Raw genomic sequence first — 26,305 nt, 5'->3', positions numbered from 1 at the left:
TAGATGTACCTAAGGTATCAAGGATGGAACTTAACATAGTTCTAAGTGGGAAAAAAGTGAACAGAATGAAGAATTTCACAGTAAAATATCATTTATGTGTATACCAAAACACATGCCGACAAAACACTACTGGTTCTACAAGACCATCAACAAATCAAAGGATACACATCAAACACATCAGAATGAATACTTTTGAAGGCAGGAAGTAGGCGAATGCGTATAGAAAACGAGAAAAAGCGAGTGAATAAACACAAGGCACGAAACAGAAGAAGGGCCTTTGTAGTGACCAAAGACGCCAGCACGCTGTACACTGAAGAGTCTGAGGAGCCCAACCATCTGCCGCAGGGAATGAAAGGCGTGACGGGGAACCAGGGAAGGTGGCAGAGGGGTCACCTCTAACTCTTCAATTGTGGTGTTTTCTTCATGAACTTTCAAATCATTCTGGGTGTCTTCCTCTCCAGGTTCTTGGCCACCCACAATTTCATTCAGGTACTGCTGATCAATCTTATCCAAAGCTGCCTTCAGATCATTCCTCAATCCCTGAGGAAAGGTAAAAAGTTACATCTGGTATGAAATTTCACTGATGTTTCACTTCTGATTTTTTCTCTAATAGTGAGTATAATCCACTTTTTTCTCCACAAAGAAACTCAAATAATATTTCAATTTATTATAAGCTATCACCACCATCCATGCAAAGTCAATTCTTATGAACATATTTAAATTTAAAAGAATGTACATACAATAGGTAATCTGATGGTCAGAAAAATAAAACATACGAGTGACAAATCCAAATAAGAATAGGCGTTAATGCTGTAATTTTCTAATGAGGCCCTAGTGAAAGTGACCAGGTCTCCACTGGTCCCCAACCCATTCTCCTGGTTCACTGAAAATGTCTAACAACTGCAACTATTGATACTTTGAACTCCCAAAACATTTGGAAATGTCAACAGTATAAAACCAGGGTCTCAACCATATCCTAGGATTTCACTATGTTTCTAACAAACCAGCAAATTCCACATTCTATTCACTTCCAGTTTGTGACCACTTGGTAAAACTGGAAGCCTTAAAGCTAGACCCTCGGCATATACCACATTCAAAAATTAACTCAAAATGGATCAAAGACCCAAATGTAAGAGCTAAAACTATAAAACTCTTAGAGTTACCTAACAAAACAGAAAACAACCTGATTTAAAATGGGCAAAGGACTTTAACAGATGACATACAAACGGCCAGTACATAAATGAAAAGGTGCTCAACATCACTAGTCCTTAAGGAAATGCAAATCAAACCACAGAGAGATGCCACTTCACAGCCATTAGGATGAACATTATCAACAGAAAACAGAAACTAACAACTTGGCTAGGATATGGAGAAACAGACCCTAGTGCACTGCTGGAAATGTGAAATGGTACAGCTGCTGTGGAAAATGGTACGGCAATATCTGAAAAAGTTAAACATACCCACACCAAGATACATTATAATGTCCAAAGTTAAAGACAACTCCTACAATACAACACAGGCGGAGCAGTCTTTGACATAAATCTTAGCAATACTCTCTTTAATCAGTCTTTAAGGCAAAAGAAATAAAAGCAAAACCAAACAAATGGGACGTGATTACACTTGAAAGCTTTTACACAGCAAGGAAACCATCAACACAAAAAGACAACCTACTGAATGGGAGAAAATATTTATAAATGATGTGACCCACAAGGGGTTAATATCCAAAATATACAAACAGCTCATACAACTCAATATCAAAAAACAACCCAATCCAAACATGGTCAGAAGACCTGAACAGACATTTCTCCAAAGAAGACATGCAGATGGCTAACAGACACATGAAAAGATGCTCCACATCACTAATTATTAGAGAAATGCAAATCAAAACCACAATGAGGTATCACCTCACACCTGTCAGAATGGCCATCATTGAAAAGTCTACAAAACAAAAGTTGCAGAGGATGTTGAGAAAAGGGAACCCTCATACACTGTTTGTAGGAATGAAAATTGAGAGAGCCACTATGGAAAACAGTATTCAGGTTCCTTAAACTAAAAACAGAACTACCATATGATCCAGCAATCCCACTCCTGGGTATATACCCAGAAAAAGTGAAAATACTAAATTCGAAAAGATACATGCACCCCAATGGTCACAGCAGCACTATTTATGATAGCCAAGACATGGAAGCAACCCAAGTGCCCAACAGGTGACTGGATTAAGAAGATGTGACACACACATACACACACACACACACACGCACACACACACACTGGAATATTACTCAGCCATAAAAAAAGAATGAAATTCTGCCATTTGCAACAACATGGATGGACCTGGAGAGTATTATGCTTAGTGAAATAAGTCAGAGAAAGACAAATACTGTATGATATCACCCATATGTGGAAACTAAAAAATAATACAAATGAAAGTATATGCAAAACAGAAACAGACAGATATCGAAAACAAACTTGTGGTTACCAAGGGGGGAAGGAAAGGAGAGAGGGACAAATTAGGAGTATGGGAGTAACAGATACAAACTATTATATTTAAAATAGATGAGCAACAAGGATATACTGTATAGCACAGGGAATTATACCCAATATCTTGTAATAACCTATAATGGAATATAATCTGCAAAAACCTGAATCACTATGCTCTATACCCGAAATTAACACAATACTGTAAAACAACTATACTTCAATTAAAAAAAAAAAGTTAAAGAAGAAGAGCATCTTAAAAGCAGCAAGAGAAAAACAGCTTGTTTTGTACAAGGGAGCCCCGCTCCCCCATAAGACTATCAGGAGATTTTTTTCAGCAGAAACTTTGCAGACCAGGAGGGAGTGGCACAATATATTCAAAGTGCTAAAAGAACAAACTTCCAAGAACACTCTACCCAGCAAAGTTATCATTCAGAATTGAAGGAGCAACAGTTTCCAGACAAGCAAAAGCTAAAGGAGTTCATCATCACTAAACCAGCCTTATAAGAAATGTTAAAGGGACTTCTTTAAGCTGGCAAGAAACGGCACTAATTAATAACAAGAAAACATATGAAAGTATGTATCTCACTGGTAAAGGTAAATATATAGTAAAAGTAGTGAATTAATCACTCATAAAGCTAGTATGAAGATTAAAAGACAAAAGTAGTAAAAACAACTCTAACTACAACAATTAGTTAAGGGCTACACAAGACAAAAAGATGTAAAATGTGGTATCAGAAAAATAATACGTGGAGGGAGGGGAGTAAAAATGTAGAGCTTCAGAATGTGTTCAAATTTTTTTTTTTTTTTTTTTGCGGTACGCGGGCCTCTCACTATTGTGGCCTCTCCCGTTGCGGAGCACAGGCTCTGGACGCGCAGGCTCAGCGGCCATGGCTCACGGGCCCAGCCGCTCCGCGGCATGTGGGATCTTCCCGGACCGGGGCGCAAACCCGTGTCCCCTGCATCGGCAGGCGGACTCTCAACCACTGCGCCACCAGGGGAGCCCGAATGTGTTCAAATTTATGAACTTTGAGACTGCTCCAGTTATTTCTAAAATAAATAAAATCACAGGGATATAATGTACAGCATAGTGACTAAAGGTAATAATACTGTATTGCATATTTCAAAGTTACTCAGAGAGTAGATCTCTAAAAAAAAGTCCTCATCACAAGAAAAAAAAAATTTTGTTGTAACTCTGTATGGTGATGAATATTAACTACATTATTGTGGTGATCATATAAAATCATTATGCTGTACACCTGAAATTAATGTTATATGTCAATTATACCCCAGTTTTCAAAAAGTACATAAGAAACTCTAGTATTTGGGACAGGCTTGAATAAGATTAGAATACAGCAGGTTGTAATAAATTAATATTAAAAGCTAGGAGATTTTTCAAGTAATGAAATGAGCAGTAGAAAAATTAAATCAGGTAACAAAAATTGAATAGTTCACATTACCATTTTAAACTATCTTTTGATAAGGAAAATGACTCGAGATAGAAGAGAAAAAATATCAGTGAAATGAAGCATTACAAAACCACTTACTCTTTCCAAGAATTTAAGTTAGGAAAGTTCAGATAGGATTGAAAATAAAGAAAAACAAATTGATGTGCACATTAATAATATAAATGAAGAAAAATTTTTAAATTCGTTATGCTTTAAAAAAAAGTTAGGTTTTCCCTGGTGGCGCAGTGGTTGAGAGTCCGCCTGCCGATGCAGGGGACACAGGTTTGTGCCCTGGTCCAGGAGGATCCCACATGTGGCGGAGCGGCTGGGCCCGTAAGCCATGGCCACTGGGCCTGCGCATCCGCAGCCTGTGCTCCGCGGCAGGAGAGGCCACAGAGGTGGGAGGCCCGCGTACCGCAAAAAAAAAAAAAAAAAAGTTAGACACAGAATCACCGTACGATCTAGCAATTCCACTTCTGGGAATATATGCAAAAGAAGTGAAAACAGGGACTCGAACAGATATTTATATACTTGTGTCCATAGCAGGATTATTCACAATAGCCAAAAGGTAGAAGCAACCTACATGTCCATCGAGGGTGAATGGATAAACAAAATGGGGTCCATATATACAATGGAGTATTACTCAGCCTTAAAAAGGCAGGAAATGCTGACACCTGCTACAAAGCAGCTGCACCTTTAAGGCAGCATTCTAAGTTAGAAGGCCAGTCCAAGGAGCCTTCAGATGACCTCAGCCACAGCCCTCACCTGACTGTATCACATGCAAGATCCCAAGCAAAAAACTGCCCAGCTTACTTAGCCCAATCGAACCACAGAACTGTGAGGGAGAATGATAAATTACCTTAGGTTACTAGGTTTCAGGGTGGTTTGTTACCATCATAGATGACTGAGAAAGATTTTATAATAATGAATTGTTTTAAGCTGTAAGTTTTGGGGTGGATTGTTACACAGCCACAGATAACCACACCTGTCTCTCACTGAAAGAGCAAGTTAATAAGGCCACAGAAGATCTGAACACCACCACTGTAACTGACATTTATCCAAAGCATAAAACATACTCTTTTCAAGAGTCCATGGAATATTCGCCAAGACAGACCATAAGCTGAGCCATAAAACAAGATTAGAGTCCTAAAAGTAAAGCTAAAATTATTAAAGTTTTAGAAGAAAATACCATCTCTTTAAGACCTTAGGGTAAGCAAAGATTTCTTAAGCAAAACACCAAAAGCAATAACCATAAAGCGAACTTCATCAAAATTTGGAAGTCCTGCCCATGAAAAGGCACCATTAAGAGAACAGGTAAGGCCTAGACTAGGAAAGAATAGACACAAAACATGATCTGTATATCTGACAAAGAATCCAGAATACACATAAAGAACGCCTACAACTCAAAAATAAAAAGACAAACAACCCAACTGAAACATGAACAAAAGACACACTGCATAGAGAAAGATATGGCCAATAAGTCTATGAAAAGATGCTCATAATCTTTAGTTATCAGGGAACTGTGAATAGAACCACAATGAGATACTACCACAATACAAGAAAATGGTTAAAATTTAAAAGACTACCAATAACAAACACTGATGAGACACTGGAAATATTTGGCATTTCCTAAAAAGCTGAACACACATTTACTCTTACTATACAGCAATTCTACTTCTAAGTATTTACCAGAGAGATAAAAACATATTTACCCAAGAGGAATAACACAGATCCAAAAAAGATCTGTGTAAGAATGTTCACAGCAGTTTTATTCATAACAGCCCAAAGCTAGAAACATATTCTGATATATTCATACAGCTGAATATCATCAGCAATGTAAAGGAACAAACTACCAACATCCACAATAACATGGACAAATCTACAAAATATCACACTGAGCAAAAGAAGCCAGACACACATCCTCTAAATTCACTGGTGGGGATAGAATTTAACAAGGTGGCTGCCCAGGAGTGGAGGAAGTAGAACCCGGGGACTGGCCAAGGAGGAGTGCTGGGGAACTTCCATGTGTGTGTGATGAAAATACTCTATATCTTCATAAGGGTAGTGGCCACACACTTCCATGTATTTGTCAAAATGCACTAAACTGCATACCCAAGATGTGTGCTTTTTAAAAGAAAATTAAAGAAACTTGGGACTTCCCTGGTGGTCCAGGAGTTAAGAATCCACCTTCCAATGCAGGGGACACAGGTTTGATCCCTGGCAGGGGAACTAAGATTCCCACATGCCGCGGGCAACTAAGCCCGCACGACGCAACTACTGAGCCCGCGCACCACAACTAGATCTCGAGTGCCGCAAGTAAGACCTGATGAGGCCAAAAACAAATAAATAAATAAATACTGAAAAATAATAAGTAAAAAAAAATAAACTCACGCACACACAAAATTTAAAAAAAAAGAAAACTTACATTCAGCAGCAGTAATCTGGCAACTTTATTTTTCCTTTTTTCTCTATAGTAATGCAATTAGTTGAACCCTGTCGAAGTCCATACTATTCTCATTTATATGGTACAACGACATTCTTCTACCTTTGTTCTGACTTCTTACCTTGTTAACTTCTGGTGTAAGGATCTCTATTTTTCTTAAACGTTGAAAAGCATCATAATCAGTTTCTCCAAAGAGTCTGATTGGTTCTCCTCTTTCTCTTAATCTCCTGATAACCTATTTAAAAAAATATATCAAACAACAATAGTAATTCCCTATGTCATTAGTAATAGTAATTCCTATTTTAGGAGACCAAACACTTATTTTGGTAAGTGAAAAGTAGATGCAGAAAGTAAGTTATATTTCTTTTTCTTTAGTTTCCACTAACATATATACTGAATTATTGCCACACCTTAAATAACCCTAATGGTTTAGGTCATTTGGCGAGTGTTTCAGAAAGGACCAATCTGTGTAGTAGAATACATAAGAAAAACATTACGATGGGAGGGAGTGATAACATTTATAAAGAGAAAAAAATAAAACCAAGCCTGGAGTCAGAGATAAGTCAATGACCATAGATAGCCATGAGTCGGCACTGCAGTACTACATTAAAACCAAAAACTAGTCCCTCAGAAGAGAAAGTGAGTTACAAATGGAGGGAGGGGGACGTGCAGGGCTTTTGAGGGCCTGATAATACTCCTCCTTGACTTCGGCCATCGTTACACGAGTGTGTGTTTTGTAATTATCCACTATGTCGCACGTGTTTTACACACTCTTTGTATACATGTGGTATTTCATAAAAAGGACAATCAAGAATTATAATTAAGAAAATAAGTTATAATTTTAAAAATACCAAGAACTTTATCTGGGAACATAAATAGTATCACACTTAGAAACCACTGGGCTCCCACTGGATTAAATGAAACTCGGTATTAAAAAAACTTAAGAGGTCGTCTAGTGCTATCTCCAACCCATGCAGAAATGACCTCAAAAACACCTTCGTCTGGTCCCTGTCTGACAAATGACAAAAATCACACCTCTTCATGAAACAGCCCATCCCATTTTTGGACAGATATGTTATGCTTCTCAAAATAAATGAAAAGCTACCTCTCTCAATTATCTCAGTTCTTCTTTATGAAACGACAGAGAATATTCAATGCTTTTTCAAAATTAGAACTGTGGTCAATGGATCTTTTTTAAAATCTCAAATATTCTTCGTTTCAGGCCAAGTATTCAAAAGTCCTTCATCTAATTTTCACACACAGCTTCTGGAGTCAGCCCTCCTTTCCTCTGAGAGTTTCCTTTTGCTCAAAGTTAATTTCGTTGTGTACCTTGTGTACAGTCTGAATTCTTTTTCCACAGGAGTATCTTTAAAATTTTGTTGTTGGTGTTATTGCTGAAGGAAAATAATAGTTGACATTGACCAGGGTATGGGCAAATACTATAGCTGAGAGTATGAACTGCTATAACAAGTCTGCAGGGCTCTCTGGTAATATGTATCCAAAGCCTTAGGCATGTATATAGTCTTTAGTCATTAGAACAGACTCCAGAAATCATGTTTCTAGAAAATTTTCCAAAGCAAAGTAATCATATATTATTACACATGCAATGACATCTATATGAGGGTGTTCATCTTAGTATGATCTAAAATAGGGAAATGCTGAGGCAACCTAAATGACCATTAGCACAGAATTGATTTTAAAAATAATAAAGTAGTTTTTAAAATATTATGGGAAATTATGCAGTCATAAAGGATCATACAGATCTCTGTATTTTGACTTAGAAAGATGTATTAAGAGGAAGTAAGTTACAAAACACTTTCTTTCTTTTAATACATAATTTATATTATTTTAAATAATTTAGACAACTTATCAAGTATAATTATTTAGAATATATGCATTTAATTATATTTAGAATGTGTTTAGTTTTTAAAGTTCAGAATGATACATTCTTTAAAAACAACTTAAGACATAAGATATTAGACAACAGTACCTAGAAAAGCAGAGATTAATTTAGAACCTCATAAAGAAAATTGAACTAGAATACTGTGCAGCTGGCCAGTTAAGTCATTTTATATGGGAGATAATGACAAAAGTTATTGGAAAGAACTAAATGCAAATGCTGTGGAGTTTTTTTCCCACAAAACATTCATGTAAAAACTTACCTCTTGCCTAGAAAGAGTCATGGGTAATTTTTCTTCTGCCAGTTCAAGTTCTAATACTGGATTCGATGAAGTTAATGGTTTCTCATCCTCCTCTTTTGGCTGTATCTACATTAATAGCCAAAAGAAACGAAATTCTCCTTTTAAAATATAACATGGTTTAACATTTATCATTCTATATATTAGGTATTCACCGAAATTAAACATGTTTTAAATATTGAAGGTTTTCTAAATGTTCCTCTGAGCAAAGAGCTCATAATCGATGTACATGCTTGTGAGAGCTCAGGGACACCCAAGCAGAGACCATGCACCCAGGAGACAGCATTCTTGCTACAGAAGTATAATGGTTTCCACAATCAAAAACTTTAAAAGGCTGAAATTCAGACTCATTTTCTCCCTAGACTCCATGATTTTTACTTTCTTCTTAGAAACAATCAGCTTGCTTCTCCTCTTTGAGAAAATCATCTTACAGGGTTATTTGATCCTTGCTCTGGGTTTAAAATGAAGACCAAAGAAAGGAACTGCTCTCTAACAAAAACCTGTGAAGCCTCAAGCTCCAGCTCTTTCCTCTCCTGATTTTCCTCTCCTGATTTTTGAAAGGTGTTTTTCCAAGTGCACCAGGAATCACTGCTGGACATGCAGAAAACTTTCCGATGCTACACAGAACTTGCCCACAAACTGAGCTGTGAATCTTGTGGGAAAATAATGAAAACCAGCACCTCTCTACTCATAGTACAGAAAGAACAGAGTGGACATTCTTGCTCATATTAACCTGCAGAGAAAAAAATTTCTTTATATATTTTCTTGAGTCTGCTGCCCAAGGCACAGTTTACGAAAATTAAGTTCAGCAATTTATAAGCCCCACTGTGTGGTCTGTAAAAAAGATACTGAAACATGGTTTTCCATCTGAACCATAAGACAAATCTAAGATGCCAAAAAAAGATCAAAAAACAAAAAAGATCAACATTAAGGAAAAACTCACATTCAGTTAAGAAAGGCTATATGGTTAAAATGATATAATTTATGATTCTATAGATTAAAGATTATGTTAATCAGTGGTAACAGTGGTAACAGAAAATTTAGGTAAAAAAACTAAACTTTCATATTTTCACAGACCAAATTAGCATCAAGCCTTTAAAAAAAACGGTAACTGGTTTTTATAAAAGAATAAAAGCAACACATGCTGTATTTTCATTACTACCAAGAAGGAAATATTAAAAGGCTTTATATCGAAAACGCTGTGCTTTCTTTTTAAGCATAAAAACAGATATTGCTCCCAAAATCTCAGGATAAAAAAGCATTTTCAATTATAGAATGGCAGTGAATAACTTCAAGGAAAAGATCTAAGACATTCTGTCAGCTGGACTCAAGGTTACAAGCAGCATCTTTACAGTAATGATTTTGCTTCACTGCTTTCCTCTATATAAGCAAGAAAGTACTGCCATTATCACGGAAGCAATCTAAACAAAGCAAAATCGTCACTGTTTAAATTATTTTCCTACCTTATCAAAAAGTTGAAAACAATCAAATTCAGGGATCTGGGAAAGCAACAAGTCAGCAGACTAAAACGCATGGTTAAGTGATTCTTATTCTAGTTCAAGTTGAGTTTAGATAATGCTGGGCAAACAAAAGATGAGAATTCTTCTTTCTGAATATATATCTATTCGATGGTTATTTACATAAAACGTATCTTAATTTCCTAAACTAGAAGCAAATGAAATCAATGTACCTATGGAAAATATCAAAATATAAACTTTCATATTTTAGAAACCTATCAGAAATACATTTTCAACACTTGCCCTCTCCCAAAAGTACCAAAAGAAAGCAAACGCATATACATACCATTTGCATTCCTCATGCTTCTTTCTAGAAATGCTCTGCCAGATAAAATTAATTTCCAGAACTTTCTCCATTACGTGCACAAGAGTATTATTTTATATTGATGTTTCACAAGCAAAAAGTCGATTTCAAATTTATGATTTGTCAAAATTATTTCAATAGAGCCTCTGAACTTTGTTTAAAAAATTATTCAACTAGATTTAGCCTTCTTATAAAATAATTTAAACACAACTTCACCTCGTTACCTTTAACCCCTCCCAATAAAAACCCCAATACATTATTAACTGGTAATCTCAAAGATAATTTTAGTCATGCTTCTAAAGTATACAAAGTCTTCCAGATAACTCATTTATTTCTAACAAATATTTCAAGATCACATTTTCTATCCAATAGACTAAGCAGTGTTTGAAATGTGATACCTTATTACACAAAATGACACCGTATCTCAGGAAGAGGTACTTAGGGCCAAAAGGGATTATTAACATTGCAAACGTAAAAACAATGGCTTAAAATATTCAGGAGAAAGCAGGGAAAATACCACTGCTAATGCCACTGTTGTTGAACGAATAAAATCTTTTGAATCCTTTAAAACTGGACTTTTATTGGGAGAGGTGAGGAGAGGCGTGGTGGTGATGGTGATGAAAATGAGGCAGTATCAGATCCAGGACTTAATTAAAAAGAAAAAAAATCAAGCTTTGATCTCAAGCCACTTCATGCTGTCCACAAAAAGCCAAACCATTCCAAGCCAAAAGTCATGCATGTATTTTCCTGAATTCAAGATTAAAAAAAAAGAAAAAGGAAAGAAAAACAAAAACTCATACCTCTCCAGATGGCTTCTCATTTATAGGCTAATGTATAACATTAATAAATTGAACAGAGATCAATCGTTTTGACACTTTAACAACAGCTGTATAAATTTAAACTCAGAAACATCAATTTAACATAAAAGCAGGCATTCATACCTTGTAGCCACATCTTTCAAAATATGCTTCCTCTTCTTTTTTTGCAAGTTCACTACGCTTGAAGTATTTTTTATTTTCCTATTGAAGAAAGAAGTAAGTTAATGTCTTTGGGTAAAATTTCATGTCCCTTGGTCAACAACCTTGCAAGTTTTTCAAGAACTGTAAAGTTTTTTCGTTCACGGAGATTATACTGATTTCCTGAACACACCACCTGTGCTCAGCCCCTGTTCTAAACGTGAGGTATTTCTCTTGCAGCATCAGTTTGACGGACATATCCAACAGCACAAAGAAGAAACCACCCACATTTTCCAAATGTTCACATTGTTTTTATTTAGTTTCTCAGTGTCTGAATTCAATTTCTACAAATGGATTCATTACGAACCACGTAAAATGAGACACTCTAATTATTTTCTCCTAACAGAACCAACCAAACCAAAATTATGGTAGCTTCAGCTGACATGTTAAATCTCATTACGAAGAGAGCTCCAAGGGTGTGTCCAAATTCTTTTTTGTCATCTGGAATCTTACTGTAATGATCAACTGTATTAGTATTAAACAAGTTTTTATAATAATCGAGACAGAATGGTTTTGGAGAGTCTCTTTAGTAAAAAGATGGTTCAAAGGTATTTGTTTTAATATGACATGCTGTTAAGAGACAAACTCTAAATCTAGTGTGGCAGGTGGAAAAAAAACGGTTAGTTCTTTCCATGCTATGCATAAAATTATCCTGTTAAAAATGCAGTCCCCTGATCATTTTGTAATGTATAAAACTATCAAATCACTATGTTGAACACCTCAACTAATGAAATATTTTACATCAATTATAATGTAAAAAACACAGTCCCTAATTTGTAGGCTTGTTACTACCTGCTTCTTAGATATTATGTCATTGATAACTTAGCTCAAATAAAGATACTGCCCTACTTTACCAGTAGTAACCGAAACAGTACCTCAATAATACCTCCACACATGTAGTTAGCACCTCACAGTTCCAAAGCTCACTCACTCAGGCAGTGATCATCAATGGATGCTAAAACCATGACAAGAAAGTGTGATGATGAACAACGGAAAGATAAGGCTGCCGCACTTGAACCCACTGCTCAAGTTTGGCATCAATACCACGTACGTCCTATGTGAAACACATCGGAAGTACACAGCAGACCACTTAGAAGTGTTCTCCCTAAAAATCTAAATCGGAATCTAATCAAACAATTAACTTCCAGCTTCCTAGAAATGTAAGGAATAGAGGAAAAAGCTCAAAACACCACTGGGAAGCAATCAAACACGAGCACATTTTACAAAACTAGCCCCAGTTTCTCCAACAAGTTGATGCATAAAAAAAAGTGGGGGACCTGGAAAATGTTTGCAATGAAAAGAAACTAAGAGTCATAATAAACAAATGTAATGAGTGGACTTTGTGTGGATTTGATTTGAATAAACCAACTGTAAAAACATATATATGTATTTATTTTAATTCAATTGGGGATATTCAAATGCGAGAGGAGTATTTGATGGTATTAAGGACCCAATTTTAATTTTGTTGGTGGTGATCTTAATTCTATAAAAACATGGTCTTATTTTCTAGAGTTATGTGTGTTGAGGAAAGACAGGAATTCATTATACAACTCTATTGGTGTGTATGTTTAAAACTAACAGCTCATAACAGTTTTTTTAAGTTCATTCATTAACTCAATAAATATTTACTGACTTTTCTGCTGTACCCCAAGCACAGCTTTACAGGTATAAAGATGAAGATGTTACCCGGCGTACAGAACTGATGGTATCACCTGAACATCAAAACTACTCTAAGAAATGTGGGCGCAAATAATACTAATCCCACTGTGGAGGTGAGAAACCTGAGAATTAGAAAGTTCAGGTGACTTTCCCAGAACTCAGTGAGCCTCATGGGTTAACAGAAGCAGGATTAAGAACACTGATCCTTAAATCCTTTGTGCTGATCTAGTATTCAAGTTACAGTTCTTCACTCCCAAAACTCATTTCAGCATCATAAATTGTTCCTTTTGACTATGTAGCATGTACTCATCATATTTCAAATAAGTGCGTTGACAAACATACTGGCGGCCTCTCAGAATGAGCTGATACGTAGGAAGAAAGTAAAAGGACTCTCCAGGCCAGAGACCATGGTCCAATCTTTAACTATGGTATCTTTTACTACTGTCTCTCAATTCCATTGAACACACCTAACAAAACCTTATGCCTTGAACATCAATTCTCAAAATGTGGACTTCTGGGGGGTCCCTAAGACCTTTTCAGAGGTTCCACTAGGTAAAATTTATTTTCATAATAATACTAAGATATATGTGCCCACCCCTTTTTCACTGTGCTCAGACCTGCACTGATGGTACAAAAGCAATGGTGACGAAAACTACTGGAACCTTAGCATAAATGAAGGCTAAGTTTATGTACCAGTGGTCATTGTATTCTTCACCACCATGCACTTGCAGGAAAATAAAAAAGCCAGTTTCTCTTAAGAATATCTTGATAAAGTACAATTTTACTAAATCTCATCCCTGGAGCACATGGCCTTTTAATATTTGGTATGACGAAATGAAATGAAATATATGAAGCACTTCCACTATATAATGGCGTAGGACAGTCCTCTCAAAGAAAAGCAAACTGGTTGATTATTCAGACCTGCATATCTGGCAAACAGTTTCTCAAAACTGAACAGAGCAAACCTGTCACCTAAAGGAAAACAATGATAGTATTTGTTGCCTATGATAAAATTCCACCTGTCAAGCGAAAATCAGAAGGGTAGAAAAGTGGTATCCCTCACTGTGAACTGGATGGCTTCCCAATACTTAAAGGCTTTTCTGATGAAATCAGTGGTGACATTAACAAATGTAATTTTTAAAATATTGTCTAATGAAACACACCAACATTTAGAAGATCTGCATAACTCAGCAAAGTTGAAAAAACTCATGATGTTAACAAAGGCAAGAGTTCACAAAATCATGCACAGGCAAAAGATCTATGACCAGGATAAATCAGAATAGATCTAGAGCAGAACAGGTCAATGGGTTTTAGTACACGAAAAGTCTATTGATATGTGTCAGAATCTAAGCTCTTAGCTAATCTTTAAGAAACTTACCACTTACCCAGTTTTGGCGTAGTATCAAAGAAAAACGTCCACAATTACTGAAAAGGCTATTAAAATACTCCCTTTTCCAACTACCTCTGTTTCAGGATGAATTTTCTTCACATACTTGAACAAAAACAACATATTGCAACAGGTTGAAAAAAGAAACAGGAGAATCCAACTGTCTTCTTATATACCAGAGATTAAAGAGATTTGCAAAATGTAAAACATGCCATTCTTCTCACTAAATTTCATTTGTTTTGGAAAACATAGTTTTCGTAAAAATGTATTATTTACACTAACATGATGGATTTTTTATTGTACTTGTACAGAGAATATAAATATACATTTTCAATATCCCAGTTTTAATTTCTAATAGAGTAATTATCAATAAATACATTCTACATAAACAAAACTCTCTGGAGTTATCAGTAATTAAGAATGTAAAGGGGTCCTGAGACCGACAAGTGTTCTGTCCTACAAGAGTCCACTTGCTGGCACTGTCCACGCCTGCACCTAGCTCTTAAATGCTGGGAAACCACTTGCGTCCCAATGTTGCCCACTGATCCTGATGTATTTACCCATCTTTCTCTCCTATTGTCTACACTGATCATTATTCATTCTCCATTCTCTCAAACCTCTAAGCCCTTTATTTCTCCCCTTATTTCCAGCAAATGACTAAGTCACTCTACAGAGAAAAGGGAAGCCAGCGAACAAGAACTCCGAATTCCTCCCAGCACCAATCCCTTCTGCATCTCAGAATGGAAGAGGAAACCCTCGCCCTAAAGGCCAACCCCTTCCAGCTGTCTTCCAGATCTCAATTTCTCCTGCCTTTCTCATAGTCAGTTATCTATTTTCTGCATCTTCACCTTTTCCTTCTCTATTGGCACAAATGATCATCACTTACATATGTTCAAGACTCTGCAACCTTAAAGGAAAAATTCGTTACTCTGTGCTGGGTATCATGCTAAGTACCAATTACAGCAGAAGGACAATAAAACATTTCTCTATTCGGTCTCCATTTCCTCACCTCCAGTTCTCTTTGCAGCTGCCCAACAACTGGGAGTCCATTCTTAATGCTCCATTGAAAAATCCCCTGAGGCCATAACTAACAAGGTACAAAACTAAAGGATCTTCAAGTCCACTGCTAATTCCCTCCTTCTTCAATTGCTTTCTTCCCTTGGCTGTCAGACAACTTTCTTGTTTCTTCCTTACCTACTGGTTTGTTCAGATTTTCTATTTCTTGTTTTTTTGTCACTTATTTCACTTTGATTTTCCAATTTATTAGAACATTTCGAACAATTAGAACATTAGAACAAATAAACAATTTATTAATGCATTATTTGCCCTAATTATTGTTTTATTATTTACTATTTTCCAGTAACTTTCATATTGGTTACTATAGTTCTTTATTGTTTCAATTTCAGGGTTTCCTCAGTTTCTGTTAAACGAGGGTTTTTTTTTAATTAAGTGGTTTCTATATTTTTATAAATGAAAAAAGCAAGTGCAGAAGAGTGAATCTAGTATGCTACCGTTTGTATTCAAAAAGGAGAGAAGATATTTGCTTCTTCACATTTGCTTTTATATGCATGAAATAACTCTAGGAGACCCCAAAATTGATAATGTTAGCTGCTTTGGAGGAGGTAAACTGTACAGCTGAGGGACATGGGTAAAAAGGAAACTTTTTATTGTACACCCTTTAGTATGTTTTGAATTTTGAATCATATGAATGCATTACCTATTAACAATACATTTAATTTTTGAAAATTAATTTGCTTTTCATTTTAAAGAGTCCTAGTGAGAAAAATATAAACATTTTGCTTCATACTATGTGACCCCTCACTTCAGGGCAACAAAAGGTTGTCAAAAACAAAAGGGTGGGGCTTCCCTGGTGGCGCAGTGGTTGAGAGTCCGCCTGCCGATGCAGGGGACACGGGTTCATGCCCCGGTCCGGGAAGATCCCACATGCCGCGGAGCGGCTGGGCCCGTGAGCCATGGCCGCTGAGCCTGTGCGTCCGGAGTCTGTGCTCCGCAACGGGAGAGGCCATAACAGTGAGAGGCCCACGTACTGCAAAAAAAAAAAAAAAAAAAAAAAGTGCCCTACCATGTTTCAGATGTCACTCTGCACACTTTTGTTTAGAAACAAGAGCAGTTTATATAAGAAAAGCAAGTTAAGCAGTGACTTCTAATTATAAAACATTATTTTATAAAGCACACCGAAAACATACTTTGAAATACAAAGTATGGTGGATACATTTATGACAGAATTGAAATTGTAGGATGTAAGCATTAATAATACACCGCCCTTTATAGGTAAGTCAGGCAGGGTAGAGAACTTGCCCAAAGTTAAAGAGCTCTCTAGTAATGGAGCCCCAATGAGACTTTAAGACTTGTTTACTCATTTCACAAATTTAGTTTCCTTTCTGGCTATACTCGAAGATTTTGAACTCTAAGTTTGCTGAATTAACGACAGAATATACAACAGAAGCCTACAAACACAAGTCTGAAAGTGGCTGGTAAGGATTTTAAGACACCATGTGAACTGACAGTACATTTATTTGGGTTCTCTCCTAAAGCACCTGACCTTTCCTTTGGGCCTCTCACTCCTGCAGATTTTAGAAATGAGTTGAAAAGGGTATAAAGAGCACGTCTCCTTTTAAAGACAGAACCTAATTCCTGTGTGGTGCTTCATACATGTTATTCTTGGACTTTGTCCAAGCTGTACTGTCTGGATTATAAACCTGAGATTCGCGGGTCTAAAGAGTACAAGTCTTTCTACCACATCACCGGAAACGTCGGCCCACACTAATAAGGGAAAGTCAAAATTTAAAAACCACAGGCAACATGACTGTCACCATTTCATTAATTAGAATCATCATTCCTTCAATCAGATTAAGGTTTTTAGTGTTTATATAAATGAAACACAAACATCATCAAGAGTTCTACAAAAAGACACTGGAGAGCTAACAAATACACAGCCTGGACATCCAAAGCAGAGCAATACGTGTGAGATCACGAACCACATGGCAGGGTCCGTTTCTGGCTGAAGAATGGAAATAAGCCTTAAAGAGCCTGAGGTAATAAACCTAATGGTTGGGCACTCAAACACAATTTAAAGAGACACAATGATTTTCAAAGTGAAAGAACTGTCAACTGTCAAGGGAATCCTGTTAGCTAGGCAGTATGTATTCTCAATGATGCCATCCAAAATAGACAACTATACCAAAATCTCCCCTGCACAGGTGAATTCTATGTACTTCATAATCATATATATTTATATCATTACATATAAAATTATGTAAAAATGTATGAAAGAAATAACACCAATCTTACAAAGTCTTTAAGAAAATAAAGTTAAACAGACACTTACTGTATGATCCAACCACTCCACTCCTAGGCATTCACTCAAGAGAATGAAAGTATATGTCCATACAGAAACCTGTACACCAATGTTCACAGCAGCTTTATCATAATAGCCAAAAAAATGGAAATAATCTGAATGCCCATCAACAGGCTAATGAATAAACAAATTGAGGTATATCCATACAATGGTGGAATACTGCTCAGTAACAAAAATAATGAAGTCTTGATACAGACAAATGCATAAATGAATCTCAAAATTATTAGGTTGGGGGCTTCCCTGGTGGCGCAGTGGTTGAGAGTCCGCCTGCCGATGCAGGGGACGCGGGTTCGTGCCCTGGTCCGGGAAGATCCCACATGCCGCGGAGCGGCTGGGCCCGTGAGCCATGGCCGCTGAGCCTGCGCTCCACAACGGGAGAGGCCACAACAGTGAGAGGCCCGCGTGCCGCAAAAAAAAAAAAAAAAAAAAAAAAAATTATTAGGCTGATTGAAAGAAAGCAGGTAAGAGAGGAACATACTGAAAAATCCTGTTTACATAAAACTCTACAAAATGCAAACTAATGTAAAGTAACAAGGCAGACCGGTGGTAGCCCGTGGACAGGGTGGGTAGGGCACAGGTGGGGCAGGAAAGCAGGATCACAAAGGGGCACAAGGAAACTCTGGGGTGAGATGAACACGTTCACTCTCTTCATTGTGGTGACAGCATCCAGGTGTAAACATGGCAAAACTCACCGAACTGTACACTTTAAATATGTGCAGTTTACTGTGTGTCAATTATACCTCAATAAAGCTGCTTAAAAAATAAATAGCACAATATGGAAGCAACCAAAGTGTCCATCAACAAATGAATGGATAAAGAAGATGTGGTATATATACACAATGAAATACTACTCAGCCATAAAAAAGAATAAAATTTGCAGCAACATGGATGGACTTGGAGGGCATTTGCTAAGTGAAACAGACAAAGACAACTACTGTTTGATATCACTTGTATGTGGAGTCTAAAAAGTACAACAAACTAGTGAATATTTTAAAAAAACAGACTCAGATATAATAGAGAACAAACTAGTGGTTACCAGTGGAGAGAGGAGAAGGGGGAGGGCAATATAGTGGGAGGGGAGTAAGAGGTACAAACTATTAGGTATAAAATAAGCTACAAGGATGTATTGTACAACACAGGGAATAGAGCCATTACTTTATAATAACTATAAATGGAATACAGCCTTCAAAAATTGTGAATCACTGTACTGTATACCTGTAACTTATATAATATTGTACAGCAACTATACTTCAATAAAAATAAAATAAAATTAAATAGTGGTAGCATTTACACTGCTTGACATTACAACTCACCAGAATGCGACAGCAATCAAGACAGTGTGGCACAGGCATAAGGATCAACAAACAGATTAGGACAAGGGAGCAGAGCACCCAGAACGGAGCCACAGTTAAACTATTACTGATTTTTGATGATGCCAAAAGCAACCAAAGGGAAAAGAAAAATATTTTCAATAAATGGTGCTGGAACAAATGGATAATCACATGGAAAAAAATAAACCACACCCCTACCTCCCATCATACAAAGAAACTGATTCAAAAAAAATTTTAACTGTTTTTTTGTAAAACATGAAACCATAAAGCTTTTAGCTCTTATAATAAAGAGTATCTTGGGCTTCTCTGGTGGTGCAGTGGTTAAGAATCCGCCTGCCAATGCAGGAGACATGGGTTCGATCCCTGGTCCGGGAAGTTCCCACGTACCGCGGAGCAACTAAGACCGTGCATCACAACTACTGAGCCTGTGCTCTAGAGCCTGCGAGCCACAATTACTGAGCCTGCACTCTAGAGCCCATGAGCCACAACTACTGAGCCTGCGCTCTAGAGCCCACGAGCCACAACTACTGAAGCCCGCGTGCCACAAATACTGAAGCCCGCGCACCTAGAGCCCGTGCTCCACAACGAGAAGCCACCGCAATGAGAAGCCCAAGCACCGCAACGAAGAGTAGCCCCCGCTCGCCACAACTAGAGAAAAGCCTGCGGGCAGCAACGAAGACCCAAAGCAGCCAATAATTAATTAATTAATTAATTTAAAAAAAGAATATCTTACTCTCCTGAGTAAATGTCTAGGAGTGGAATAGCTCGTTCACGTAGCAGGCCTATGTTTTCTTTTTAAGACATTACCAAACTGTTTTCCAACAGGTTATACTATTTTACATGCCTAGATAGGATACGGTCAACAATCACCATGAAAAATTGGTAAGCTGGCTTATTACATACACCAGAATGGCTGAAATTAAAGACTGACAACACAAACTGTTGACACAATGTAAAGATCTGAACCCTTTTACTTTGCTAGTGAAGGTGTGACACAGTCCAACCACTTTGGAAAAAGGTCTGGTGGATTCCTATAAAACTAAACCCATAATGTAGACCATGACATAGCAATTCCACTCCCTAGCATTTTCCTAAGAGCAATGAAAACACGAGACTTGTACAAAAGGGTCCACAGCAGATTTAGTCATAATTGCTAAATCCTGGAAACAGCCCAGCTGCCCATTATCAGAAGAACAGATTAACAAACTGGGTCTATTTGTATAACGGAATACTTCTCAGCAATAAAAGGAGTAAACAACTGATACATGCAACAACATGAATAAAATTCAAAACATTATTCTCATTAAACAAAGTGGGTCATGTAAGAGTACACAGTATGATCCCATTTACGTGAAGTTATAGGGCTGGCAAAACCAAGGGACAGTGGAAAGAAATCAGTACAGCAGTGTATTCTTGGGGGAGGGGCTGACTGGAAGGTGGAACGAGGGTAGTATCTGTATCTTGATACAGACTGGGATACACAGGCATATGCATTTGTCACAATTCACTGAATGGTAGGTACACTTACGATTTGTGTATTTCTTCATACATAAAATTTTGCTGACATACCAAAGAAAGTATAAACGAACACTGAACACTAGTCAATGATATACACGCCAAATTATATTTTGGCAATTATGTTACATTACATTTTAGGGGTAAAGTGTATCAATGTCTGTAAATTAATGTGAACTGCATAAAGATCAGTACATTGTCTTCATGACCCTGTCTGCAACTGGAAAACACTTGTCTATGGATTTGCTGTTCCAGAAGAGCCGCCTCACCTCTGGCCATTTCAAGTCGTTTCCCAGCCTTTTATGGTTCATCTGTGAGAGGTGAAACAGTAATGACTTAGCTTGTGAGTGCCTCTCGTCAAATTGTGGAGAAGCAGCCTTCCACTATCCTAAAATGTTCTGCCTGTTTTACTATTCTGAGGTAAAAGTACTTCCTGCATTGCTAGATGGATTGATGAATGGATATACAATGATGGAGAGATGGACAGTTACATGATAAAACAAATATACTAAAATATTAATCGCAGGTTTAATCGCAATATCTAGATGGTAGGCGTATGGGTGTTCACTGTATAATTCTTTTGAGTTTTCGGTACATTTAAATTTTTTCACAGTGAAATGCTGAGGAAAATAAATCTTCTTTGCAGATGTCAAAACATGGTATCAACATGACAAACTCCCTACCACACTGTTTTCTGACTATACCAAAAAAACATGAAAGGCTCCTAAATGACCACTAAAGAAAGAGGCACTGGAGAGGATTACAGAAGACCGTGCAAGCAAAGCAAGGAACAAGTGTGAAGAAAGGCAAGTTCAAAGGCCTTAATAAATGAAACAGGTTTAGAACTGGAACAGCTGATTGGTGGTAGGGATAAATGGGCACAGAGATTTTCACCAGCCCAGAAATGACTGGTTCTTGACCTTTTTGTCAAAGATCGCTTTATTTTTTTTATAAATTTATTTATTTATTTTTGGCTGCGTTGGGTCTTCATTGCTGTGTGCCAGCTTTCTCTAGTTGCAGTGAGAGGGGGCTACTCCTCGTTGCGGTGCGCGGGCTTCTCATTGCAGTGGCTTCTCTTGTTGTGGAGAACGGGCTCTAGGCACGCGGGCTTCAGTAGTTGTGGCGCGCGGGCTCTAGAGCGCAGGCTCAGTAGCTGCGGCACATGGGCTTAGTTGCTCCGTGGCATGTGGGATCTTCCAAGACCAGGGCTCAAACCCGTGTCCCCTTCACTGGCAGGTGGATTCTTAACCACTGCACCACCAGGGAAGCCCCAAATATCCCTTTAATAATATCATCAACAGGAGGAGGGGAAGAGGGGTCACATGTATACATACATGCTAAATTTTTTATAATATTTCAAGGAACTGATGGATACTCTGAAGTCCATCCAAAGGCTCCACTTAAGAACCCGTTACAGGTGGCAACTGAAATCTAGAGGTGAATATGAAATTAATGTGAGAGAATTTTCCGTGTGAAGAGAAAGTAGCCTAGGCCTGAACTTTAAGGAAAACCAACATTTAAGGGATAAAAACTGAACAATAAAAAACCAAAAAAAGAAGAAGCCTGTAAAAGAGATCAGGAATAAGCAGACTGAGAAGAAGGAAAAACAGGACGCTGTGGGGTAAGAGACGTCAAGGGAAGACTGAATAAAGTGGACCAGGGCTTCCCTGGTGGCGCAGTGGTTGAGAGTCTGCCTGCTGATGCAGGGGACACGGGTTCGTGCCCTGGTCCGGGAAGATCCCACATGCTGCGGAGCGGCTAGGCCTGTGAGCCATGGCTGCTGAGCCTGCGCGTCCAGAGCCTGTGCTCCACAACAGGAGAGGCCACAGCAGTGAGAGAGGCCCGCGTACCGCAAAAAAAAAAAAAGAAAGTGGACTAGCCGAGTGCAAATGCTGCTGAGGTTAAGAAAGCATGGAAGTCACTGCAGCCCCTGATTAGGATGGATTCAGTGCAACTGTCAGGTAGAAATCAGGTTAAGGAGTGAGTAGGAAATAAGAAGCTTGGCTGTAAAGAAAAAGGACGGCTGTGTTTAAAAAAAAAGATGGGAGAGATGTGTATGTTTCTGTGCTGCTGGAGATAAGCCAGTAGAGACTGAAGACACAGAAAGAAAGGAGACAAGTGCTATTCAGATTCTGATGATGCTACAAAAGATGAGAGCTGGGCTCCAACATGTAAGTGGAAGGTTTGACCCAACATACAGCCAATATCTCATCCACTTTAACAGGGGAAAGGTGAGGAATTTCTTGCCTGATGGCTTCTCTTTTCTCTGTAAAACTGAAAGTAGGTTCCTTAAAGAAAAGGACCAAGCATTACTTTTTTAAAAAATCCTCTGTGGCACACAGTGTAGTATCTTGAATATAGGAAATATTAAAAAAATTTTGGAGAAAAAAACAAAGCTAAAATTTTACACAAAGTCCATGCTCAAAACTGCAACTAATAAAACTGCTAATTAAGCCCCACTGAGTCCTGCAGTAGCCTGGCTTTCCACATAAATGAGGCTTTGCAGTTCAATGAAGACTCACCAACACCGGGGCGCCAAAGCGCTGGCATTCTAGCAATACAGACACCGCACTTACCTCCAAGCAGTTACATCACGTAGAGCACTTAGCACAGGTGACAGGAGGTTAACAAAGGGGCTCTCACAAGCTGAGTGTTTACTAACCAACTCTCAGACTAACAATAAAAAGCTGGGACACCATGCTATCGATAGGATGGATAAACAACAAGGTCCTACTGTATAGCACAGGGAACTATATTCAACACCCTGTGATAAACCATAATGGAAAAGAATATATATGTATAACTGAATCACTTTGCTGTACAAATCACAGCAGAAATTAAACACTACATTGCAAATCAACTATAGTTCAATAAAGCTTAAAAAAAAAAAAAAGCTGGGACATCACTCAAAATGACCAAAGAGGAGGTGGCGCTTCTGGAAGAACAATACAACAGAAACAGGTGTTCCCCAGCTACAGAAAAGGATAATGAAAAGGATTCACTGACCCCCAACCAGAATTGTTTTTAAAAATGAAACAGGATGGATTAAAAACATATGAAACATATGATAGAATCACATGTAGTTAAGACAAGAAATGTTGCATGAAACTTTTTTCATACGTATCTGATGAAAATACAGATTTATTTCTTACTGTGGCTAGGGCAGTGGGAAAAAAAGATGGCTTCGTCATCCGTGGAAAGAGCATCCTAACTGCCCTCTGCACCAAGCAGAGCTGTTGTAAAGCTCAAATGAGAAAGCATACTAGGGTGCTTTTCACATGTTAATTTAATTTTAAGTAATTTAATCGTTAGGTGAACCCTATCAAAACTAGTTCTATGTTCACAGGGTGGAGATAAATAAACAGCCTGTCTGTAGTGGTGAAGAGAGCAAGCTTTAGAGTGGGAGAGATGGATTCAAATTCAGACTCTATCTCTTGCTAGCTGTGCGATTCTGTAAATCAATCTAACTTCTTTTAGCTTCAATTTCCTCATCTATAAATGGGAGTAGCAGTAATTTTATGGGACTGCTGTACAAATTATATGAGGTATGAGACATGAAGCATTCTGCATAATGCTTTGCAGATTACTATTAATATTACCAGAACTTTGACTTTCAGTATTTTAATCCCCATTTCATGTATTTCCTTTGCTGGTATTAATTGCGAAATCAATCTTACCTTCTGGCCAGGGTTATCTGAGTAATTAAATCTACTATCAAATTACAAAACGAAAGACATCCCAGAAAAACAGTTTATATGTGATGATAAATTAAGAACAATTATGTAGAATCAGTGTTTTTGTAACTGATCATTTTTAAAGGCTGGTCTATATCCATGACAAAGAACCTGATTATGCAAACAGCACTGTAAGCCCTGAGAGTGAGTTGAGCTCTTCATGATTCAATTCTCCCTCTAAAGCACTTTAAATTTCAACACCTGGCTCTAACACCCACTATGCATTTCAACACCTAAATTAGCTTTTTCAAATACTCCGAAACCACTCATCAAAAGAAAAAGGCCCCTGAGGTACAGATGAAAATATCAAGTTACAGCTATGGACAAGCTCTCTCCCCAGCTTCCCGCGCATTTGCTAAATAACATTCTATTTAATTAGCTCCACTTTGTTAATTGTTTTTAAAGTTTCAATGATTATGAAAGCTGCCATCTGCCAAGCTAACAATCCCAACTTACTTGCACTACATCATAAACATCAATCATACACGACATCCAAAGACCTAAGTCAGACTGTTCTCAAAGTGTGGTCCACAAGACCCCTGGAGTCCTTGAGACTCTTTGAGAGGGTCCGTGAGGTCAGAACTATTTTCAGTACTAAGGTATTATTTGCCTGTTCACTCTGTTCCCATTTATACGAAGGGTGAAAAGCAATGCTTCACAAGAATCAAGACAATAGCACTAAACTACCAGCTGTCACTGATTCTTCAATGCTCAGCACTAATGGGGGAGGGGGGCCGTTTCACTTAACTATCTCCTTGATGAAGTAGTAAAATTATTAACTTTATTAAGTCTTGGTCCTGGACCACATCTTTGTAATATCCTGTGTGACAAAACAGGAAGTATACATAAAGCACAAACCTTTCCTAAAACGACAGAAGTGAACGGCCAGAAAAACTGGGGCACGTCCGAAGAATACCGGCAGATGGGAACGGGGATAAGGGACAGGTGAGGCGGCGGGTAGGGGAAATCGCCAAAATCTCGGGTTTTCCTGCAATTTCCACACCTCCATCCCAAAGGGTCCCAAGTGACTGCCAAGGGCACAGCGGTCTAGAGGGAGCCGCTCCGGGGTAGCGGCGGGGCTCTGGCTAAACCCCATCCGGCAAGGACCCTTTCAGTCCCGTTCAGTACCGTTCCCCTCCCCCAGACTCCCCTCCCCCACGCAAACGCTCAGCTCCTCCGTCGCCAACGCCCCACGACCCCAAGAATCCTCACCACCAACAGGTTCCTGTCCTCCACCAGCTGCCGCTTCCGGAGGATCTCCGATTTCAGAACGTCCATCTCGCTGCCCGGGTTGAAGCTCGAGTTTTCTTCTTCTCTCTCCGGCTCCCGGAACCAAGCCTTTTCATCCAGCCAGCCGCCGCGAACCCACTACACATAGCGAGCCCAAATACCGAAGGGCAACAACTGACAGAGCCGCTTCCGGCGGAAGCTGAGGTGAGCGAGAGGAAAGAGCGCCCCAGGGCGCCTGTTGTTGACGAAGCCGCTGAGGCTTAGCGCCCCTGGCGGCGCCCTCCGGCAGCGCGCTTGTAGTTTCCCATCCATGGATACGTGAACAAACGTGGGCTGAAACACGAGTCTTCTAAATCGATGCTGCATTGTTTAATAAGTTATATACCTATGTCAACTATACTTCAATTTTAAAAGGAGAAAAAAGTTATTATACCTACTTGTACCTGCTAGGTCAGGTGCAAAAGCTTCTTAGCAAAATACCTCAATTATGTTCATTAACGCCAGATGTTTACTTATTATACGAGAAGTCCACGTCGGAGTTCCTGAAGTTACCTGCTTGCCAAAATCAATGTGCTGGAGTGAGAAAACCCTGGACAATAATACTAGCTCAAAAGTATAGTGTTCACTGCTAGCCTGTGAAACTTCCAGTAAACTTAGGCAATTACA

The 26,305-nt window shown here is 38.3% G+C and overlaps 1 protein-coding gene across 1 annotated transcript in view; it reads right to left on the bottom strand.

Annotated features, from left to right (window-relative positions):
- The window catches only part of PRPF18 (pre-mRNA processing factor 18), a 51,417-nt gene extending 25,582 nt beyond the window's left edge, over nucleotides 1–25,835 (bottom strand). The window contains exons 1-5 of the mRNA XM_027121914.1: nucleotides 25,622–25,835; nucleotides 11,330–11,407; nucleotides 8,532–8,636; nucleotides 6,491–6,604; nucleotides 394–540 (exon numbers count right to left, since the gene is read on the bottom strand). Of these exons, the coding sequence (XP_026977715.1) occupies nucleotides 394–540; nucleotides 6,491–6,604; nucleotides 8,532–8,636; nucleotides 11,330–11,407; nucleotides 25,622–25,687 (510 nt within the window). The 5' untranslated portion in view covers nucleotides 25,688–25,835. The remainder of the gene's footprint in view (nucleotides 1–393; nucleotides 541–6,490; nucleotides 6,605–8,531; nucleotides 8,637–11,329; nucleotides 11,408–25,621) is intronic.
- Nucleotides 25,836–26,305: the final 470 nt, after the last annotated feature.

Source organism: Aethalodelphis obliquidens, unplaced genomic scaffold (assembly GCF_003676395.1).
Source record: "Aethalodelphis obliquidens isolate GAN/ISIS:26980383/991018 unplaced genomic scaffold, ASM367639v1 scaffold23, whole genome shotgun sequence".
Classification (NCBI taxonomy): Eukaryota; Metazoa; Chordata; class Mammalia; order Artiodactyla; family Delphinidae; genus Aethalodelphis; species Aethalodelphis obliquidens.
This window is presented reverse-complemented; position numbering and strand designations above follow the sequence as displayed.